General features: G+C 43.2%; 2 protein-coding genes across 2 annotated transcripts in view; both read right to left on the reverse strand.

Moving 5' to 3' along the window:
* LOC100692820 (uncharacterized) overlaps nt 1-1,620 on the reverse strand; it is a 60,745-nt gene extending 59,125 nt beyond the window's left edge. The window contains exon 1 of the mRNA XM_025911149.1: nt 1,413-1,620. The gene's annotated coding sequence lies outside the window, so the exon portion shown is untranslated. The remainder of the gene's footprint in view (nt 1-1,412) is intronic.
* A 3,420-nt stretch (nt 1,621-5,040) lies between these two features.
* Nucleotides 5,041-17,799, reverse strand: LOC106098696 (uncharacterized). Its single transcript, XM_013275040.3, has 16 exons — nt 17,765-17,799; nt 12,032-12,305; nt 10,960-11,003; nt 10,414-10,696; nt 10,058-10,101; nt 9,562-9,847; nt 9,283-9,326; nt 8,452-8,731; nt 7,467-7,504; nt 7,082-7,349; nt 6,525-6,574; nt 6,339-6,412; nt 5,948-6,162; nt 5,587-5,837; nt 5,340-5,460; nt 5,041-5,191 (listed from the first exon to the last, which is right to left on the reverse strand). The coding sequence occupies exons 2-16, from the start codon at nt 12,294-12,296 to the stop codon at nt 5,172-5,174; spliced, it is 2,283 nt and encodes a 760-aa protein (XP_013130494.3). The 5' UTR covers nt 12,297-12,305; nt 17,765-17,799; the 3' UTR covers nt 5,041-5,171.
* Between the last annotated feature and the right edge of the window lie 4,527 nt (nt 17,800-22,326).

A 22,326-nucleotide genomic window follows, 5' to 3' on the forward strand; every position in this document is an offset into this window, starting at 1 on the left:
AACAAACATGAATGTTAAAATCACCAACAATTAAAATACGATCATAGCGTAAGACAACACTCCCAAGTAAGTCAGCAAATTTAGAAATAAAATCCTTAACAAATTTCAAGGGGCGATACACCACAGCGCAGAGAAGTGAGGGGACGCAGTTCACTTCCACTAACTGCACCTCGAACAGTGGCGGTCCTAGCCTATTTGGCACCCTGGGCGAACACTCCCTCTGTCCCTTTGATACGGGGGACACGGGCGGTTGCCCGGGGCGGCATCGTGGTGGGGGGCGGCATCACGGGCATCGGCAAAAAAAAAAAAAAAATTGGTCGTACTCATGCTGCTCCGACATCATGCCAGCGCATATTGGGAATGGCAAAGGCACCATCGGTTTTCTATCGCCCATTTGCTGGGAGTAAGGGCGCCCTCCGTTTGCGAGGTGCGCCTGCTGCTTGCGGCACAGGGAGGAGAGGGCGGGGCGGCGGGGATTCTCTGGCTGGCTGGAGCAGCATCTAATAACCAACTCGCAAAATAAAACAAAATAAAAACAAACCAACAAACACGAAAACACCAGACATCATGATACAGACTTATAATTTGCACCGATGTTTTTTTGAAATTCTATATGCGAAAAGTGAGCGCAAGAGCCCTCGGTGCGCCTGTGCGCTGCTGAAGTCAAAGTAAACTTTATTGTCATCTCCGCTACATACAGTCCAGTATATAGAGAGATGAGACGACGAGGCTCCAGTTACAGCAGTGAAAATAAACAAACAATAAATATAAGAAAATAAATATACACTTTAGGACTCGGGGTAAAGGGATCAATAACAATTTAAAATTTATAATTTACAGTTTGATGATTTAAAGTCTCACACACAACCCGGCTGCTTCCAAATAGAGCACATTTCATTCATAATGTTGTAAAGCCAAGCCCATTATGTATTCATGATTTGAATCCTGGGTTGTGCAAAATCCCAGAAACCTGGACAAAGTGAATCTGCGAACTAAGGTGTAGGTCTATTAGGTTATGTTGTGGTGAACCTCGGGTTGGGGGATGGGTACTGGAGTGCAAAATTAAAACCATGATGGACAAGAAAAGTTCAAAGCCATCAGGTGCTCAGTTTAGAAAAAAGAGAAAAGAAGAGGAGGAGAAACGAACAAAAGATACAGGTAAGCAGATGTGTCATCGGATAGGAACAGGACCGCCACTGGCTACAACCGAGAACTCTACCCTCACTATGACTTCCGGTTCTTTCCCACAGAGCTCTGCACCTCTGCTTCAAACCAGCAACAGTCACATGATCTAATATAACTTATTATTATATCTCATTCCCCGTTACACACATATGAAAACAACTCCAACAAGGAAGCAGAACCACGAATGTGAACTCCCAGAAGGAAGCAGAACTTAATGCCGCGCTTACCTTCAATACTTCATGTAAAATGTGAACACCTGGAATCGCCGCTGATGGAAAATCATTCTTCAGTGTTTGTGAAGCAGCTTAGTGTGAGGCGCTGTTCTCCCGCTGCTTTCTCTCACTTTCTCTTAACGATTAAGCTGAAAAACTTCCGCTTTTCTGCCTCTCTCTCCTCCCAGCTGTCAGCCCGCCTGAATAACGGGAGGCGCCTTGATGCGACTGTTGTTCTAATTTTGCGCTATAGAAATAAACCCAGTTGAATTAGATGTTGCCGATCTTCCATCAACGTTACCTTTGGCTCAGTAGAAAGAGTGACGTCGTGTCTCTGTAATCAGTCTCTGCATCTCCAAAGCAACAACGGATACACCGAGTTTAATAAATACTGAATTAATTAATAATAAAAAAAAGTTCCATAATCCAAAGTAAACATCACATTCACATGTTAACTTATGTCTGACTGAACACTCGGGTTTTAAGCTGTAATTTACCACAGACGGTATAAATCTTTAATACTGCGTGTTTCTGTTATTCACTAAACATCTGTCAACGATCAGGAAGACCCGTAGTTTCCTGGAGGACCGACACCGGGCGGAAATACTAAAGGAAGAAGAATACGTAGTTAAGTAGCAACAGAATAAGTTTGCATCAGTGACTGTATAAAATAGTGTTTATACGGTATCATTCCACTTGGCTTAAATGTCTCTCTTGGTGTGAGAGTTTGGTGAGGCTGGCTGCTGTGATCGCTGCCAGTCTGCTAAAGCTACACGAGAGTCGAGTCGTGTTGTTCAGCACATACTGTATACAGGTACGTCACTGCTTCGGTATCTGATTCAAGGTTTATAAGGAAGCGGATCATTGGCGGGATTTGTGCTGTGTTTTGGTGACAGACATGATGAGAGAGGAAGCTCTGCCTTTTCCTAAATAAGAACCAGACAGAAGAACCTTATATGTGTTATGTAATTATTTCACCCGTTCATAAGTAATTCTACCCCCCCCCCCCAGTAGCGGTTTTAGATACGGGCGACACGGGCGGTTGCCCGGGGCGGCATCGTGGTGGGGGGCGGCATCACGGGCATCGGCAAAAAAAAAAAAAAAAAAAAAAAGTTGCTCGTACTCATGCTGCCCCGACGTCAACCAGCGCATATTAGGGATAGTACAGGCACCGATCGGTTTTCTATCGCCCATTTGCTGGGAGTAAGGGCGCCCTCCGTTTGCGAGGTGCGCCTGCTGCTTGCAGTACAGGGAGGAGAGGGCGGGGCGGCGGGGGATTCTCTGGCTGGCTGGAGCAGCATCTAATAACCAACTCGCAAATAAAAACAAACCAACAAACACGAAAACACCGGACATTATGATACAGACTTATAATTTGCACCGATGTTTTTTCGAAATTCTATACGCGAAAAGTGAGCGCGAGAGCCCTCGGTGCGCCTGCGTGCTGCTGAAGTCAAAGTAAACTTTATTGTCATCTCCGCTACATACAGTCCAGTATATAGAGAGACGAGACGACGAGGCTCCAGTTACCGCAGTGCAAATAAACAAACAATAAATATAAGAAAATAAATATACACTTTAGGACTCGGGGTAAAGGGATCAATAACAATTTAAAATTTATAATTTACAGTTTGATGATTTAATGTCTCACACACAACCCGTCGAAAGGGGTTCATAATGTTGTAAATCCAAGCCCATTATGTATTCATGATTTGAATCCTGGGTTGTGTGAAATCCCAGAAATAAACCCTAGACAAAGTGAATCTGTGAACTAAGGTGTAGGTCTATTAGGTTATGTTGTGGTGATCCTCTGGTCGAGGGATGGGTGTTCATACTGGAGTGCAACATTAAAACCAATGGAAGATGGACAAGAAAAGTTCAAAGCCATCAGGTGCTCAGTTTAGAAAAAAGAGAAAAGAAGAGGAGGAGAAACGAACAAAAGATCCAGGTAAGCAGATGTGTCATTGGATAATGGCAGGTCATCCTGAAACAATCAGAATCAGAATACTTTATTAATCCCTAAGGAAATAATGTGGGTTACAGTTGCCCCAAGAAGAAATGGTAAAAATAGTAACAGTAACAGACTAAACTCCAAACAATACATTATGTTACAGATTTTAATATTAATTAGTCATTGTCAATTGTTGATTTGTCCTGTTCTCATTGTATGACGAATTATGGCTGTTTGGTAGCCGTTTGCATACTATGCATACTCTCTCTCTCGTGTGTGTGTGTGTGTGTGTGTGTGTGTGTGTGTGTGTGTGTGTGTGTGTGTGTGTGTGTGTGTGTGTGTGGGGGGGGGGGGGGGGGGAGTGTTCGCCCGGGGCGCCAAACAGGCTAGGACCGCCACTGCAGCCATAGATGATGCCGTCTTCACTGCCCTGCACTCGCTCTTCATACATCTGAAATATAACAAACTCTCTCTCAGCAGGCTGTTTGTGAAGCTGACTGGCAGACTCGTCACTCTGGTCTTCAGTAACACATTGTACTGGACTTCCTGTGAAACAGGCTGCTGTTCAGACTGGTAATCACAGCTCCTCCCCTCTAGGGCCACACTGGAGCCCCCCAGTGTCGAGCACTCAGCACCCTCCTGTTCATTTTGAACAGCCATGACTGCACTCACAGACATGGAGAGAATATCTTCATGAAGTTAGAGGACAACACCACCATCATCACTCTGTTGGAGGAAATCAGCCGTGCACAGCTGAGCAGTTTGGTGCAAAGACAAGTCACTGCTCAGTGTCAACACATGTTTGAAGCTAATGGTCAGACAGCAGGAGAGTTTACTTCATGGTGAGAATACATCAGTTACATACTTCGCCATGAACAGGTATTTATTTTATATCTGAATTATTTCTTCATTCACATTTTAGTTACCAGCATAAAGAGATCACAGGAACTGTCATGACTGTGTGAAGGGAGGCAGGAATGGTGGACCCAAGAGCTGGACTCACGGAGGCCAAGTGAAATCAAAACACACGGCTTTATTGAGGGATTGCACACAGAACAAAAAAATGTATGGTTACATTGTAACCTTGGTTCTCTCTCCACTCCGTTACATATTCCATATGTGCGGGGTATGACCCGCCCTTGGTCGTGGCGTATGGCCACACTCCGGCTAGCCCGGCCACAACCCACAGCTCACGCCCTCACATCCCTGTTAGGGCATGCAGCCCACCCCAAGAGGGAGCCCGAAGGGGCAACCAGAGGGGTGGAGAGATACTCTTGATATGACAGAGAACTAGCTAAACTGGGAAAGCAAAAACTAACAGGCAGGCAAGTTGGCAAACAGAACACACAAAGTAGTGTGAGGGATGAGGCGCTAAGTAAAGCAGGAAATGCACAGACTCAGAGACACGGTACAGACAGAGAACAGAGGGAACACAGAACCAAAACCCTAAGAACTAAAAGGTCTAAACCCGAACACATAATCAGAATTTATTTGGTTGGTTGGTTGGTTGGTTGGTTGGTGTTGTTGTCAATAATAATAATAATAATAATAATAATAATAATAATGAGCACAAAACGCTGGGTCAAATGACCCAGGACCATGACAGGAACATTTGCCATCTGTGTTACATAATGATCGCTAAAATAAATCTTCAAAGTCAACGTGGTACAGTGATGACACATTTTTGTAGACTAGTTTGAATCTTACCTTTTCTAACAGTGCGGGTCCAAACTGACTGAAGCTCTTTTTTTGGTGTGAGTCTGAGCTGGAAGTCTCTGTCTGGATTCTTCATGTACACTTCAAAGAAATTTGGAGTTCTGCTTTCATATCTGAGCTTTAACACCTGTTAAAGAATGAAAAGAAAGTCAGGAAGAACCTGTAAGATATTTTTCTACTGAGGGAGAGAAATCTGATGATGATGAATTCATATAATTTAAACAGACTAATATATTTACTGATCTTACACAGATTCATCAATAAATTCAACATACTTGAGGACAGATTTCTGCACCATCCAAATCTGCTCTTAGGATGAAACATTTTCAAGGACTTTTCTGGATGTGGCTTTCGGATGACTTTGTATCCACCGGATACTTCTCTCCGGTCCATCGTCTACAGAGTGAGAGAATATATATGTATATATGTGTGTGTGTAAAGATGCTACAGGGATCCAATATTACTGTCTGCTGATTTATTTGTTGCACATCTTCCATCTTATACTGTGAAACATGTAATAACCTGCTGTAGCCCAGGATCACGTGGGATCAGATAAACATGCAGTGTGAGGAAAGCCGTGTTGGTCTGATATATCAACACGTTACAATTGATTTTCACAGGAACGCCGACTTTCATCAGGACCGCTCTCGGAGAGAAAATCGGTTCAGTTAACTTGACATGTGTTGGTGTGACCTCAGACACTTTTTCCACAACATCTCCACAGTCATCTATGTGAACGACTGCAAACATGTCCAATATGTCAGGGATGTCATCTGCAGGAGAACAACAACACAAACATGGTGAGAAGAACAGTTTCTAACAGTTTGTGCGCTCACTGTCAGAAATGTCAAACATCTGAAATTCTTCCTTCATGTCCTCTTACCGATGCAGATCCAGTGTGGCAGGTGAACTTCATTTAACTTCCCAGCAGTGACTGTGACGTCCATCAGAGGACCTGCAGGCATGTATTGTCTGCTCTCCATCCTCTCCATGTGTCCCTCCCAAGATCTAAACTGGTACTGAAAGCTGGTCTTTCCCTTACAGACCCAGCGCAAGCCTGAGACTCTGCATTCAAAGTGTCCTGCTGCAGACTGAAGGCTGAAACAGGAATGAAATACACACTCATGAAGGAACAACAGAGTGAATGGAAACACAGAGAGTAGTCGTGTGAATTGGATGCAAAATGAAGAATTTCCTCTGGGAATAAATCCAAAGCTGAACTGTTTCCTGTAGTTCCAGTTTGCTGTGCTGCAGCATTCAGGAAGTTGATTTACCTGTAAGTTGGAGCCTCGTCTGCATCTGTACTGTTCACCTCAGGTTCAAGTTTAGTCCAATCACTCGAGTCCTGCTGCAGAGGACAGTCACTTTAGTAAAGAAGTAGATATTGTTTGGGGTTTTTTGTAATATCACATTAATCAACAAAACTCGCAAATAAACCAGCATCAAATGTAAGAGATTACCATTATCGTTCCACATCTCTTAAGCTCCAAACTTATTTCAGCTTCTTTTCCTTTTTGAGAAACAGAATTTAATCAGTCATTTCAACACATACAATAACAGCTGTTCACATAAAGTAACAGCTGTTTACTCATCGTTCTGCTTAATAGTCTTTGCACCAACATGTTTAATGGTTCATGCAGCTCACTGAAGTTTAAGTGTAAGTGAAAATACCACAATTTCATGGAAGCTTAAATATGAAATGATTTTTAAGACAAAAATAGAGACAAATTTGGATCACTTGGTTTGTTCTGTTTTGCTCATGTTTTCAGTCTATCATGAAAAATTACAGAATTAGCCTAGCTAAAATATCAGAGACTCACCAGACACATTGTTGGTAAATCCTCTGGCATCAAAGATCATTGAACTATTAGAAATTAACATTTTAATCTGCAGCTGGTATGAGAGGAAAAATCCAGACACAGCTAAAGTCTCTGAACCTCAGAGGACCAGTCTTGAATACATTTCATAGCAACACTCTGCATAAAGAAAAACAATATCTGTAGTTCAAATAACTCACCTTTGGATGCTGAGCTGCTCTCTGACAGCCTCAGCACCAGATCAGTCCTGTTCATGTCTGTTAAAACCTCCATGGTCACCTCCACAGACTCGTCACCGCATGTCTGCACCATCAGTTTAACTACATCAGCTCTGTCTGCTGTCTCCAGCTGGGATGCTGAGATTCTTACTCTCTGCTGCAGGACTCTCTTAAAATGTTCAAGCTCACTGAAACTGAGATCTTCCAGTGTTTCCAGAAGTTTCTTAATAGCTGATGTAATGAATGCATCCTGATGGATTCAAAATCATTGAATGATAATTATACAATAAATAATGTAACAATTAATAATTATAACTAAAAATAAAAACTATTTTGACTAAAGTGTGTCTGATGTGACTTTTCTTACTGTCTGGAACAATGAAGGCTGAATCTTCTCCGAGGACACTGAAAACAAAATGACTCGTGATTTAAGATTTAGTTGATTTCAAAGGGTTAATATAAATGTATTCATTCCAAACATTACAATGGAAACATATAAAACAACTAATGTTTGAGACTAAATGAATAGTACGCATATTCATACTATGTGTCAGAAATGTTCAAGCCAGTGACTGATCAGGTGACTGATGTGCTGATTAACTGAAAACTTCTCAGTAGTGACATCAGAGAGTCTTGATGCTCAATCATCCAGGTAAGTAAATCCCAAAAAGCTGATTCTGTTGATCTGGACGTTTTCAGTGGGACAAACATTTAATAGTAATCCAGGTGACTTCTTCAGTCGCAGCTGACTGCAGGTTTCCAACTTTATAAACAGCACATTTGTGCAATGACTGAAACCAACCCACTGAATGAACCATGGTACAGGGAGGAACGCTGGTTTGAGGGCGGAGTCAAGGAGGCCATTTACGTGAAAAGGGAAAGACCAAGGAGGGGGCCTAAGGGTACATCTGTCACCATCTTACAATGCTGTGATTTCAGCCATTCCCCAACTCTCTGTGAATGGGACTCATGGCCATTGATCAATGATGTCTGATCAATGGTCATGAGAATTTGCATATCAATGATCAAGGAACTGACCACACAGCCCATTGTTCATTCAGTGGGCTGGTTTCAGTCATTGTGCAAATGTGCTGTTTATAAAGTTGGAAACCTGCAGTCAGCTGAGACTGAAGAAGTCACCTGGATGAGTAACGAAACGTTTCTCCCACTGAAAACATCCAGATGAACAGAATCAACTTTTTGTGATATCAGAGAGGTTGGACTCAGTTCTGATTATTTCTGCAGTTATTTGTGTAGTGCTGTTGTATTGCACACTGTCTGTTTGTACAGTCATGAGAATTTTCTGTTTTGTTTCTGTTTTTTGTTTTGTTTTGTATTTTTTTAGGTGATACCTTTGAATCCGAAGCTGATGTCTGATAGTTTCTGCACCAGGTCACTCCTGTTCATGTCCATTAAAACTTCCTTTGTCACCTCTAAAGACTGCTGACCAAAGGTGTTTATCATCAGATACACTAGGTTGTGTGTTGCTTCTGTATACAGTGTCCTTAGTTGTGGCAGGCCCATCATGAAGCACGTGAACTTCAGCAACAGACTGAATTTCTTGAAATCCTTTTGACTCAAATCATTTAGTGTTTCAAACAGCAGCTGTTTACCAGCTTCCATCGCTTCTTTCTAAAAAAAAAAACCAAAAAAACCCCACAAAAACAAAAACAAAAAGAAAGAAAAACCAAATCGAAGGATATGTTAGCCATGTATGTCCTCTACTGGGATATTTATTGTGTTGTTATTTGATCGATGTTACTGGAGAAGACAAGACTTTTTTTTAAACATTCATATCTATATTAATATTTTTCTGAATGATGACACAGCTGGGATGACTGGTTTTCTGAATTATTCGTATCTGTATTATTGTAGGAATATAACTGAAAAATTAGATTTTTCAATCTTGAAATTTTGTTTTTAATGTTTAGATATCAGTTAAAAATGAACACTGTAGTATCACTTTAAATCTTGCTTGCTGACATTTCCTGGTTTTATCTTCAGTAGTAGATCCTTCACTCTGTCATCAGTGGAAACATTATTGCTGCAGAGCTCCACATTAACACTGTGAGAAGCATCCAGTTTAAAGATGCTTTGTCTGTTTCATCATGTATAATGTTCAAGATGAGGATGATTTACAGCCTGAATCTACTGAATGAAAGCTGAGTTAAAGTCACACTCACTCTCTTCAACAGTGCAGCTCCATGTTCATCCACAGAGTGTTTCTCTGAGGAGGAAAGACATTTACCATCAACTCCATCCATCCATCTGTTGCAGTAGTTAGAGTAAGGTGGAGCACATCCATCCATCGTAGATAATAAACAAAAATTATAACCACCAACAAATTCACTGATCATCTGATATTATAAGTCAGATCATTTAAATTAGTGTACTGATTTTGTTTTTCATAGATGTTACATTGTTGATGACACAGAGTTTACACTCATGCATGTTGGTCTCACCTCTGGATGCTGAGCTGCTCTCTGGTAACTTCTGCACCAGATCAGTTCTGTTCATGTGCATGAAAACTTCTCTGGTCACCTCCACAGACTGCTGACCAAGTTCATCCATCATCAGATTCACTACATCTGCTCTGTTTGATGATGGACTCAGCTTCTGTGATTTGTATGACAGACTCATCCAAAGAAAAATTGACTTCAGGAATCTCTTGAACTCCTCGAGCTCGGAATTCCTCAAATCATTCAAAGCTTCCAAAAGCAGTTGTTTAACAGCTGCCACCATTGCCACCTGGAACAATCATTAAATTTGCGGGATATTTATTTATTTATCCATTTTATCCAAAAAAGAGCTCTTTTATAAAGTGCAGTATGATTTCTCATAATCACAAAAAAACAGAAATCATGAGAAAAATGACTCAACATGAGAACTGATGATACTTTAGTACTCTGACTTTCAGCCTGCTGTCTTGTACTGAATCAGAGATGTGACATGACTCACTTTGTGGATCAGTGCAGAGCGTCGTTCATCCACAGAGTGTTTCTCTGAGGAGAAAAGTGCTCAAAGTCACTCACAAGAGACTTACTTACCAACTGACAGTTGTATAATCTACAACATTACATTTAAAGCTCAACTATGAATAACACAAACAGTGTCTATCAGTCTCTCAGACTGAAGGAGTCACTTTTTGTCATCTTCTTGTTCCTTGAATACCCATAAATTCTGATTTGGACAGCAATGTGTCTTTTCTCTACAATAATAATGATATTTGTAAAATATTTTTACGAAAGACAAAAACTTATGAGACATCTTAACCACCAGAGTTCATTTAACTTATTTCATCTTTGTTGTCTTACTTTTGGGTTCTGGGCTGCAGTCTGACAGCCTCTGAGCCAGATCAGTCCTCTTCATCTCCTTCAAACCCTCCATGGTCTTCTCCACTGACCGCTCACCGTAAGTCTGCACCATGAAAAACACCGTGTCCTGCAGGTCTGTCCTCATGTAGATGATTCTTGGGATGTCTGAGTAATGTTTGTAATGAATTTTACACAGGACTTCCTTAAAAACCTCAAGCTCCCAGTAACTCAGACCAGCCAGGGTTTCCAAAATCAGCTCAATAACAGACGCCAACGTTTCTACCTGAGAAAAAAAAAAGTAAATGTGACTTTTCTCCAGTTTTTTTTCCCCCCCCCCATCTCATCAACGTCTCATAAATGTTTAGATTACACCAGACACGGTTACAAGCAAATGATGTAAGTGATAATTACACACCTGATTAACATTTATTCCAACCTGGTAAATTTAACCTTTCTGTTTATCTTTTCTACATTTACGATTTTTAAACTGAACATGTTCAGTGAAAGCTGCATCATTTAAATACAGTCATATGTGATATTACTCACTTTCTGGCTCAGCACAGCCCAGTATTCATCCACAAAGAGTTTCTCTGAGAGAAATATTACAATATCACAGTTACCATGAGAAAAGAAAGTGTAGTGACCCCACAGCAGACTCGTCCACAGCATAATCTTTATTCACACTTACACTCGGTTGCTGTTACAAACACACACAGCTGCAGCTTTTCAGCCGCAACATATCAACAACAACTCTCAGGATCAGGTACAGATTTTAAAGCCGATGCTGGCAAAGTTAGAAAGGTGACGGCTGTGAACAACACCTCATCCATCTATTACTTCCTTTGCTCTCTTTAGGCTCCCCAATGATTGTCTGTCTCGTGTCTGTCCTCCACCTTAAACCCATCCATCCATTCGCTTCCGCTTATCCTTTCCAGGGTCGCGGGGGGCGCTGGAGCCTATCCCAGCTGTCATAGGGCGAGAGGCGGGGTACACCCTGGACAGGTCGCCAGTCTGTCGCAGGGCCAACACACAGGGACAGACAACCATTCACTCACACATTCACACCTAGTGACAATTTGGATTATCCAATTAACCTATCCCCACAAGCTGCATGTCTTTGGACGGTGGGAGGAAGCCGGAGTACCCGGAGGGAACCCACGCAAACACGGGGAGAACATGCAAACTCCACACAGAAAGACCCCGGCCTGATGGTGGAATAGAACTCAGGACCTTCTTGCTGTGCGGCAACAGTGCTAACCACCGTGCCACCGTGCTGCCCACCTTAAACCCATTCATAACTTATTTAACATCATGGTTAATGATCAGAAAACAACTAAATCAATAATATTATACTTAACATGAAGCCACATTTGACTTAAGTGGCAAACTTATCAGTCTGTGAGGAAAGAATTTAGTAGTTTGTAACGTTAATATTAATGTCTGCGTCTTATTTAACAATATTCATTAATAACCACTTCAGTGAAAAAAATCCTTCTGCCTTCTTTCAGGAAGATGAAAAATCTTCCATTGTTCAGTTTTTGTGACTTGGTTCAAAGATTTTGAATCAACTCTTGATAATTTTTTTTTTTTTTTTAAATAGGGACAATTATTCTCTTACCTTTGAGTCCTGAGCTGCTCTCTGACAGCCTCTGCACCAGATCAGTTCTCTTCATGTCCCTGAAAACATCAATGGTTACCTCCACAGACTGATGGCCACATGTTTGCACCATCGCATTCACTATATGTTTTCTGTTTGTACTCGGTGGGAATTGTGGAAGACTCTTCTGAAAACAAGTGAACTGCAGGAACCACATGAACTCCTTGAGATCCTGATCACTCAAATCCTCCAGTGTTTCTAGAAGCAGATCTTTAACAGCTGCCATTGTTGCAACCTGGAAAATTCAAAGCAAACATTCATAAAGAAAAAATTAAATATTAATGTTTCTGTTGCTGTTTTAAATATTAAAACTAATTAAAGACATTTAAATCATGTTTTCTCTAAAACTTTTAAGATAAAAAAAGCCAACATTTATAAAGAAAATATATCATTTCCTCACTAAGACATTTTTTTTTTTTTTGCAATTACGTTAGGCATTTCTATGATAATGTATGATTTTTGTGATGATCACCTAAACCACGGATCCATTTAGTAACGAGGGCCTGACCATTCACATTGTGAAGACCTTGTTGTGTATTCACTATTATTATTGTCTGTGAAGGTTCTCAGTCATCCAGGTCATCGTAGTCTAAGGTGCTTGGAAAGAAAAGCGTCTGGACTTCTTCGAGTTGCTTGAAGACGTTTCACCTCTCATCCGAGAAGCTTCTTCAGTTCTAAGGTCAAATGGTGGAGAGTCCCAGATTTAAACCCAGTGGGAGTATCCCCCCAAAGAGGGACAAAGGACCCCCTGATGATCCTCTACCTAATCACATGAGCCAAGGTGTGAAAACGGGTGTGGGACCTAATCAGCCAGGGTTTCGGGTGAGCTCATTGTGAAACCTGGCCCCACCCTATCATGTGATTTCCTGAGGTCAGATGGCCCAGGATGTGAGTGGGCGTTAAGGCGTCTGGGAAGGATCTCAAAACTGGATTATAGATGGCAGACAGTTGGTGTCGTAAACCATGTGTAAAATGTTCACATTTTGGACAGAGAGGACAGATGGTTTGAAAGAGGAGTGAAAGAAGCCATCTATGTCCACTGTGAGCGACCATCTTTTTTTTCTTTTTTTTTTTTTTTAAACCTGTCCCGTTTGGTTCTTTTGCCATCAGAATTATTGTCTAAAGGCGAAGAAAGATGCCCAACAGATTTACTTTACCAAATGGACCATCCCAGCCTTGCCGTAATGGTCCGTCTGATTCACCTTTTATTGTTTATTTTATTTTCACTTGCTGAATACGAGACAGACTTTACTGGGGGAAAGAAAGAGGGAAAGAAAAACAGCTGAGAAGAGGGACGGGGATAAAGGGCAAAAAACAAAAACCAACAAAATAAGCAGACAAAAAATACATATCGATCACCTGGATCACCTGTTAAGAAAGAAAAAAGAAAACAAGCAGAAGAAAACGAGAGTAATAAACAAGATCACAATGATCTATGGGAATATGACAGTAAATACTAAATATTAAACATTATTGTGCAGCACGTGAGATCGACAGCGCACAGTGTGCTTTGAGGTAGGAGCCAAAAACGGTGTAGTTTGTGTGTGTGATCACCCGTGTGTACACCTGTGAGCATGAACACGCTTGTATTTAAAAGGTTCCTTCATGTAATGATCTGCTAGAGGGTGTGGGGGGGCCACTGCCCCGTCCTCCAGGGCATGAAGCAGGTATGGAGGAGATCAAAACTCCAGACATCCAGAGGCCCCCAGAACACAAGAGACCAAGGAAGACCAACAGAGGGGCAGCCGCGCCACTATCCCAGAAAGAGCTGAGGAGAGTCCCAGATGAGGGGTCACTCAGCAGCCGCGGAGCAGAAGCCAGGGGGGTTGCAGTGACGTGCCCGTGAGCTCCGCCGGCAGCCAGCTGTGCCTGAGTGACCGAGCCCCAGGCCGAGAGGCCGAGGGCACCCCATCCCCGAAGTGGCCCGAGTGAGCCCCAGGCTCCAGGCCCCGATAAGTAGCCGCCAAGGAGTGAGCCGGTGTGTACCTGGGCGCCCACCCCTGGACACAGAGAACCACCAATGCACCGATGTCTGAGGACGTCCGCCACCGGCAGGGGAAGTGGTGGGGGAGATAGGCCTCCAAACCTTGGAGGGCCTGAGATGTCCCCAGAGAGGTGGCGTCTGATACCCAACCTGACATATAGACACAGACATACAGGCACACACAGATACAAACATCTATTCCCACCCTCATGCTCTCATATGCAATTACTCAACACTCACCCAACGTGGAGACGGACATAAAGAGACGCTGTACACACAATCACACTCCCCAAGCGTACTCTAAGCCCCGGGTCTAGGTACCCTTGCCCCTGGAGGGGGAAGCTGCACCCAGACCCAGGTGGTGTTACCCTTTTCCCTGCGGTGGGGAGAAGCAGACCGCCCCGACTCCGCAGCAGCAGGGAGGCCCCACATTCCAGACCCCAGTCGGACGGCCAACTCCTCCTCCTAGCCCCCCCGCTCCAACAGGCCGCAGAGAACGGGGGTGTAGGAAGACTCCAAACCTCCCTCCACCCGCTCATATGTAGTGTTGATGTATGTGTGTTCTAAGGTGCATTTAAAACCCAGGAGGGCATGGAGCTACCTGCCAGAGCAGCAGGTAAGCGTATAGCCCCTCCTGCTAGCCCTCAATGTCTACGTGTATTTAAAATTGAGAGGTGGGCAGCGACGCCAGGGGTGAGGTGTACACCCTGATGGTAATTTGGATTCCGTGTAGCGTGCCCACCCCCAAGATCCTATATGTATGTGTAATGAGAGTGTGAGTAATGTGAATGTCTAAGTTGTGGGATAAAATTGAGGCAGAGGCAGCCAGAAGGGGACAGAGGGGGGGGATGTCTCCTCTGCACCCTGGTGACACACCCCCACCCCAAGGCCCTGCATGTGTGGGTGATTGTGGTGGAGCGGGAAGAGGGAGGCAGCCAGAGATGGGGAGGGAAGGAAGGGAGGGGCAAGTGACCCCTCCCTGGGGCCAGCTCCCCCGCTGACCCCAGTAGGCACCCCCATACTCTGCAACCCGCCAGGGAAAGGGGGCCCAGGCCCATCCAGACCAGGGCCCAGTGCAGCAGCGCCGCCCGGCCCCACAGAGCCCGGGACAGTCCACCTGACCCCACCACAGAGAAAAGTGCACCCACCCCATCATCCACTCATCTTCCAGACTACACAAGACAACAGACGCCCAGGCTGAGATCTTCCTCCACCTCTCCTGTATCTCCCCCTCCTGCAGAGAGAGTTCCTGAAGAGAGGAGAGCTCCTGCAAGGTGTAACAGCCTCCCCCACCAGTTGAAGATCCCCCCAGGTGGCTCGATGCACCAGTGGCACCCTGCGCCAGAGCTGGGCCCCCATACACCCACCCGCCCACAACCTCGGCAACACACCAACCAGGACCCAAGCCCCCGAGGCCCGGTTAGGGTCCCAGCCCAGAGACAGAGTGCCCCAGAACCTCACGCCCGTCCCGGACCCACCCAGGGGCAGCCAGGCTACCAGGTCAGTAACCCACGTCTGTCAGCACAGACCCTCCCCTAGCCCCGCTGCACACAGCCACGAGGAAACCGTCACCTAAGAGCCAACAGAGCCCCTAATTGGCCATGAACGCTACCCCGGGTTGAGCCCCCCAAGGAAGATGCTCCTGGGGAATCCCCCTTGCCCAACACTGTTTATGTCCACTGTGAGCGACCATCTTTGAACAGAGGCGGTGGTTTACGACACCAACTGTCTGCCATCTATAATCCAGTTTTGAGTTCCTTCCCCAGACGCCTTAACGCCCACTCACATCCTGGGCCATCTGACCTCAGGAAGTCACATGATAGGGTGGGGCTAGGTTTCACAATGAGCCCACCAGAAACCTTGGCTGATTAGGACCTACACCCATTTTCACACCTTGGCTCATGTGATTAGGTAGAGGATCATCAGGGGGTCCTTTTGTCCTTCTTTGGGGGGGATACTCCCACTGGGTTTAAACTGGGACTCTCCACCATTTGACCCTAGAACTGAAGAAGCTTCTCGGATGAGAGGTGAAACGTCTTCAAGCAACCTGAAGAAGTCCAGACGCTTTTCTTTCCAAGCTCCTAAGACCACTGATATTATTATTCAGGCAAATGAATCACTTATTTGAGGACCCACATATAACTGAGGATTGGATAAGAAGGGCCTCTGCCTTTGACTAGGGATGGGTATTGATAAGATTTTAACGATTCCGATTCCATTTTCGTTTCTGTTCAACGATTCAATTCTTTATCGATTCTTGTTTTTAAAAAGGAGAACGCTAAGATCGATTAGCTTAGAACTGTTTTATATCTTCTCTTTGAACAAGATAGAAATTTAGGAGTAACATGGCCTTACAAACCCAACAGTGGGATCTTAAGAGATCCACAGCCTACGGCTCTTCAATGGGGTGTCACAGGGTCCCCAGGATTGTAAATGTAAACTAATAAAATAAATATTCTTCTGTAGCAATAACAAAGTATAAGATAAATTATTCTGTAGCAATTACACAAGAATATCCAGTAATGTCCCTGCCTACAATTAAACACATTCACTTACCATCTGCTGTGGCAAATGGCTGCAAGGCTTTTACCACAAACTAGTCACTGCTCGGTGACATTCGGGCCTGAAAAGAGACGCTACCGGTAGACTGCAGCGACAACTGCCAGCGAGCGCCAGCCAGACTCTGTCTGTCTCATCACGGTCACCTAAATGCACAGTAATGGCAGGTTTTGTAATAAAGCAGATCGCGCTAACATAATATGCACTGTTAGTTGATTATTTAGCTGCCGCATTAACGGGAGAGGACGTGCAAACGTTACCGCTGCTGCTGGGTTGAGATTCACGAGTCCGGAGCGGAATTAAAAACACGACATTCATTTAAGGTCATCGCGTGTTTTGTGAGCAAATGCTTTTACATATTCGTAGTGTTTCCTCCCTTAAATGAAATATCTACTTTTCAAGTATTGCAAGTTGCCCTGTTGTCATCCGTTCTCGTAAAGTATAACCAAACTTTTTAGCGTTTGAGCCACTTAGGCGCCGTGTTTCCTGCCAGGTACGCTCCGATGCTCCGCAACGTGGTGACGTCATTCGGGGCGACTGGAATCGATAAGGGAATCGTTTGCAAAAATGGCAAACGATTCCAAGGAATTGAAACAGTGGGAACCGGTTCTCAACTAGAACCGGTTTTCGATACCCATCCCTACCTTTGACCACCACTCAGTACATGTTAAACCAGCCCACTGCACTGCCCCCTGCAGGTGGTGGCCCTACAGGACGATGGGCCCGTGCCTCCAAAGAGGACACAAGGTTGGGGCCCTGGTAACCCTTTAAGGAACTGGTGTTACTTTATATTTAAAAGTGTGAATTTTTGTAGATTCTATATATAGATTCTATAGAATTCTGAGCCACATAGATCAATGTGACTCAAACTTTTGATGGCTGATAAAGATCTGCCGCTGAAGACTATACGGGAATATTTAACAACAACCATAGCAGGATATAATAGCAAGACCCTTACAGCTTGAATTAGTTTTTTTTTCCTTCCAAGCTTTATTTCTCAGTAATGTTTAATATTAAGATTATCGTGGCTAACATATCAAAACTGAGGTCTTTTGGAGCTATCCAGTCTAACTGATTACATTATGATTGTCATTCTGCATCCTACTGAATAAAAGCTGAGCTCTGCACAGAGGATGAGGGACAATGCTCACTTTGTGGATCAGTGCAGACAGATGTTCATCCGGTATTTTTTCTAATACAAAGAGGAAATAAAAGAAATAGAAATAGTTTTTTGACTACTCATTTTCTCATTTCAAATCTTTCTGTTGATAATATGAACATATGTTGAGAACAAGTTTCGTTATTTTTAACCATTTACTTACTTGTTGGCTGTGAGCTGCTGTCTGACAGCTGCTGAGTCAGATCAGTCATCTTCATCTCCTTTAAAACCTCCATGGTTTTCTTCACTGACTGTTGGCCATAAGCCTGTAACATTAAAAACACTGTGTCCTGCAGGTCTGCCACCTTCAGCAACCTCCACGGGATGTCTGAGTTAGATTTCCTCTTGAGGCCTTTCTTTAAATCCATGAGCTCGCTGTCACTCAGATTCCCCAGTGTCTCTAAAAGCAGCTGAATAAGAGACTCCATCGTTTCTACCAAAAACAGAGGTCAAATGACAGACATGTGCAATTCAAATAGTTGTTGCACCTCTGATTAACAGAAGATTGTTCAGTTTGGTAAAGGCAGATTCATTTTCAACATGATACTTTTCAAAGCCTGAAAATACAACTTTTCACCTTTGACCCATTTTCAGGCATGAAAGTTGTCTTTTATGCTGTCAGGACTGAATTTTTGCAATCCTTCTTATCCAGTGCAGACCTGTTGCTACTATTATATCATGATGAGATGCCGTAGGTGAGGACACGTTCAAAGTGCAGCAGTAGAGACACCACAATGTTTGGAGACAGGTTCTTCTTCAGAGTTCTCAGGAAATGCAGTCTTCATGTTTTTTTTAATGTGGCGGTCTGTGTTGTGTCAGTGTAAGGGTTTCTGTGATGTGTCCTGCATGGCAGGGAGCAGAGGTGAAAACCTGCTGAGCAATAGGAACATAGAGGTTCGTCTCAGTGTTGCCAGAAAACGCCACTCTTCCAGAATCTCATTTGTGAGGTGAGACACTGATGTTGAACAAAAAGACCTGAGTCGCAGTCTCCACTGTATTTCATCTCAAAGGTGTGCTATCGGGTTCTATCAGGACTCTGTGCAGGCCAGTCAAGTTCTTCCAAACCAAACTGGAACAGCAAGGTGGTCATCCCCACAAAATTGTGGGGACAGTTAAATTGTCCAAAATGTCTTTGTCACAGCTGTGACGGCAGACATGTGGGGTTGTGATTGAGGACCCAAGATGCAGGCACTGACTTAGATGAGATGAGTGAGCTTTATTGATAAGTGGAGAAACTACAGACAGAAGTGGAGGTGGTGAGGACAGGAACTAAGAAATAACCTCAACTGGAAAAACCTAACAAATGGAACTGAAGCCAAAACTCACAGGATGACATGCAGAGGGACACAGGAAGGGACACGGGGAGACAACACAGGCTGTATCCCAATTCAGGGTCTGCAGCCTTAAAGGCCGCATTTTCAGGCCGATTCCGTCACAGCGACGCGACGAAGGCTGTCCCAATTCAAAGGCTGCTCGAAATGCAGCCTCAAATGTGTCCTTCATTTCCCTGAATTTTAAGGATGTGGCGGTGTAGACTTCGTGGCCCAACATATCCCAGACTTCATAGCGCGGCGGTGGGTGTGGATAATTTTGCCGAAAAAAAACGGTGGAAGCAGAGCAGCCAAAGAGTAAACTTCTAAAAGTAAGTACTGAATATTATGTAACTTATTTATGTTCAAATGTTTAATAATGAAGAACATTAAAACATTACTGTTGGCCACATGTCGGCAAAGTTATGTAACATTAGTGATGTTTGTACTAACTTGGTTTTAAAGCCTCTACTTCTAAATATATATATAGTCGACCTTAATCTTACAGAGAATGTGATGATTTGATGGATAATTAAAGTCAGTCATATATCCACAAACACAACAAGCTGAAAGTCAGTGATACTGCTCGGTTTGCAGTCCTGAATATGACGGCACAAGCAGGATTCACTGCACTGTTAATGTTAGCTATGTTATATTGCTGCCTCTGTTCGGTGGTGTGGAGCCAAACGGACTTTAACGTGTGTTTGAACGAGCTGACGGTTCACTCGTTAAGCTGAAAGAAAGATGCTTTAATCACAGGAGTCACACATGTGTCCACTGGACCATCTGGGAACTCTTCTTGTTTAGCACTCGTAATAACACAAACACTAAATCCTCCTTCTCTTGTGCTGTTTTGTAGCAGTGTGTCCACCTGAGACTGTCACCTGTCTGTCTGTCCTGCACTCTCTCTCTGTTTCTTTCTCTCTGATTGTGGAATAAAAGTATGAACATGTATTTATAAGTTACACTTGTGTTTGAATCCTGCAGCTTATCACACATTTGATTTCCATGTGTGACAACTGCAAGTGTCCAGAGTGAGGACAGACTGAGGGACCCACTGCTGCACATCATCTGTGAGGCTTTGCACCCCTGATGATCCACCAGGACAAACTCAGCAGTGTGTGAGGAAGAGGAGGAGGAAGAGCCAGCAGCAGCTGACAGATGGAGAGAATAGACAGACTGTTCCCTGTTTGTGAAGGACTGCTAGGAAAGTTTAACATAACTAATTGTCTGTCCTGAATCAGTCTTATTAGGTAATGTTCAAATAATGTGATTGTGGTGTCGCGAAAATGAGATAACCGGGGACGGTTACTAAAGTAGTGACAACGCCACCTGGGGGAGGGCGCTACAACCCCAGGAAAGATTTCTCTAGCCAATGAGAAGATTGTATTGGCTACCAAAGCCCACAGACTCGTTATTTAAAGGCAGAGGTGAGACAGAGGGAGTTTAAAATGCAAAGTTTATTAAGAGAAACTACTAAAACATAACTAAAAGATTAAAAAGGCACCGAGTAAAATAAATTAAAACCCTTTATTACTAAACGATAATTAAAACAACATACTCCCTGCCACAATGCTACCCTAAAACAAGCACAATATGTTAAAAGAGGCAACTAGACAAAATGGTGGAGACCGGCCACTTGAGGAGGCAACCTACAGGGAGGAGTGCCCAAGGGTGCCACCAATTACTCACCCGTGTGATTTCACGGCAAACCTCACTCACACTAAACTCTAAATGGTGCAATCTGCCTATGCCCGGTGTGTACACTCGCATGCATCGGGGAGGGGATTCCACCTCACGTGCCTAGCCTCTAAACAAGCGGCCGCACCTCCACTAAAGCAATAAAAGAAAAGATAAAATGTTAAACAATCAATAAAAGATCTACATAAAACCAACACATCCCAAATCACTATACGTTATAAAAGTAGTGCATAACAAACAAAACGGCATCTGACAAGACAGCAGCAGTCTAATGCACACCTGCAACAAGAGAGGGGAACAATAGTCAGAGTCCACCCTACTATGCCACAGTATGATAAACAAAAGTCGCACTTACCACTCTCTAAGGGCAACTGAGTAGCTTTCCTTAAGAGATATGTGGAGCTCAACTGCCTAGTGCTGCAGCCACCTTAGATTGCCAAGACTGCCAAATGCCTTCTCTCAGTAGTGAAGCGCAGCTGTTTCTTATAGCCAGGTAATTGTCGGCTGAAAGGTGTGGATGTCAGTGGTGCGTTTAGGGACATCATGTAACATCCCAACCCAAAATCTACTTCACTACATTATCATCCCAGTGTTTTCAGTGTGGGAGAAAGTACTCAGGGCCTTCAAGTTACACACTATGAAAGGCAGCAACAAGTTTCATATTCAGAAACCTAAAGTATGTATCAGCAGCAGAATGGAGCTAAAATAAATGTTTGTTTCAGTTCTATGAAGCTTTGAGTATTTTGGATTAGTAGCACTGCTGTGTTTATTGCATCATGTTGCTGTAACTGTTTATATGCTTTATATATTCTGAGGTAAGTTGATCTATAGTGTTACATCATATTCTATAAGGATGTTATGTGTTTGTAGACTTTCTGCCCAGTTTGACCCATTTAGCAGAAGTCAGCCTGTTTAAGGCTCTGATATCTATTCTGTATGACTTAAAGCAGTTATGACATGGTCTGATTTTCTCACCCAATAAAGGAATATTTCATATATCAGTCTGATCTTCATTCTATCAGAAACAGTTATCACAGCTCGTACATTTGCTTTTTACACATATATGTAAGCATTGAGCCAAATTTAGTAATGCCAACATATTGAAAGAACAATGTTTGTCTCTCATATATAATACATCTGTATATACACTGTCAGAGATACTTGTCTTTGAGTGAAGATTTAAGGTGATAGGAAATATAAATAACTGCTACTTGAATTTTTACTGCAGCTCAGTATTTGACACAGAGTTCAAACTCACTGCTGTAATAACTAATAATGATTAATATAATAACTATAATATTGGCCATATTATATTTACATTACCAAAGTGAGATGACTTTAGTCTCATGAACAACATTAGCTAATTATTATTTACTAACTAATCTTAAATGACTGTTCAGCACAGATATGAAGGCCAACAATCATGTTTTACAGTCCTGTGGTCTCAGCCTCAGATACTTATCACATCACACAGAGCTCGTGTAGAAACAAATGAACAAAATATGTTCTCCTTCATTTCTGTCAAACAAAGCTGTATGACACG

The sequence above is a fragment of the Oreochromis niloticus genome, linkage group LG11 (genome assembly GCF_001858045.2).
Source record: "Oreochromis niloticus isolate F11D_XX linkage group LG11, O_niloticus_UMD_NMBU, whole genome shotgun sequence".
Taxonomy (NCBI): Eukaryota; Metazoa; Chordata; class Actinopteri; order Cichliformes; family Cichlidae; genus Oreochromis; species Oreochromis niloticus.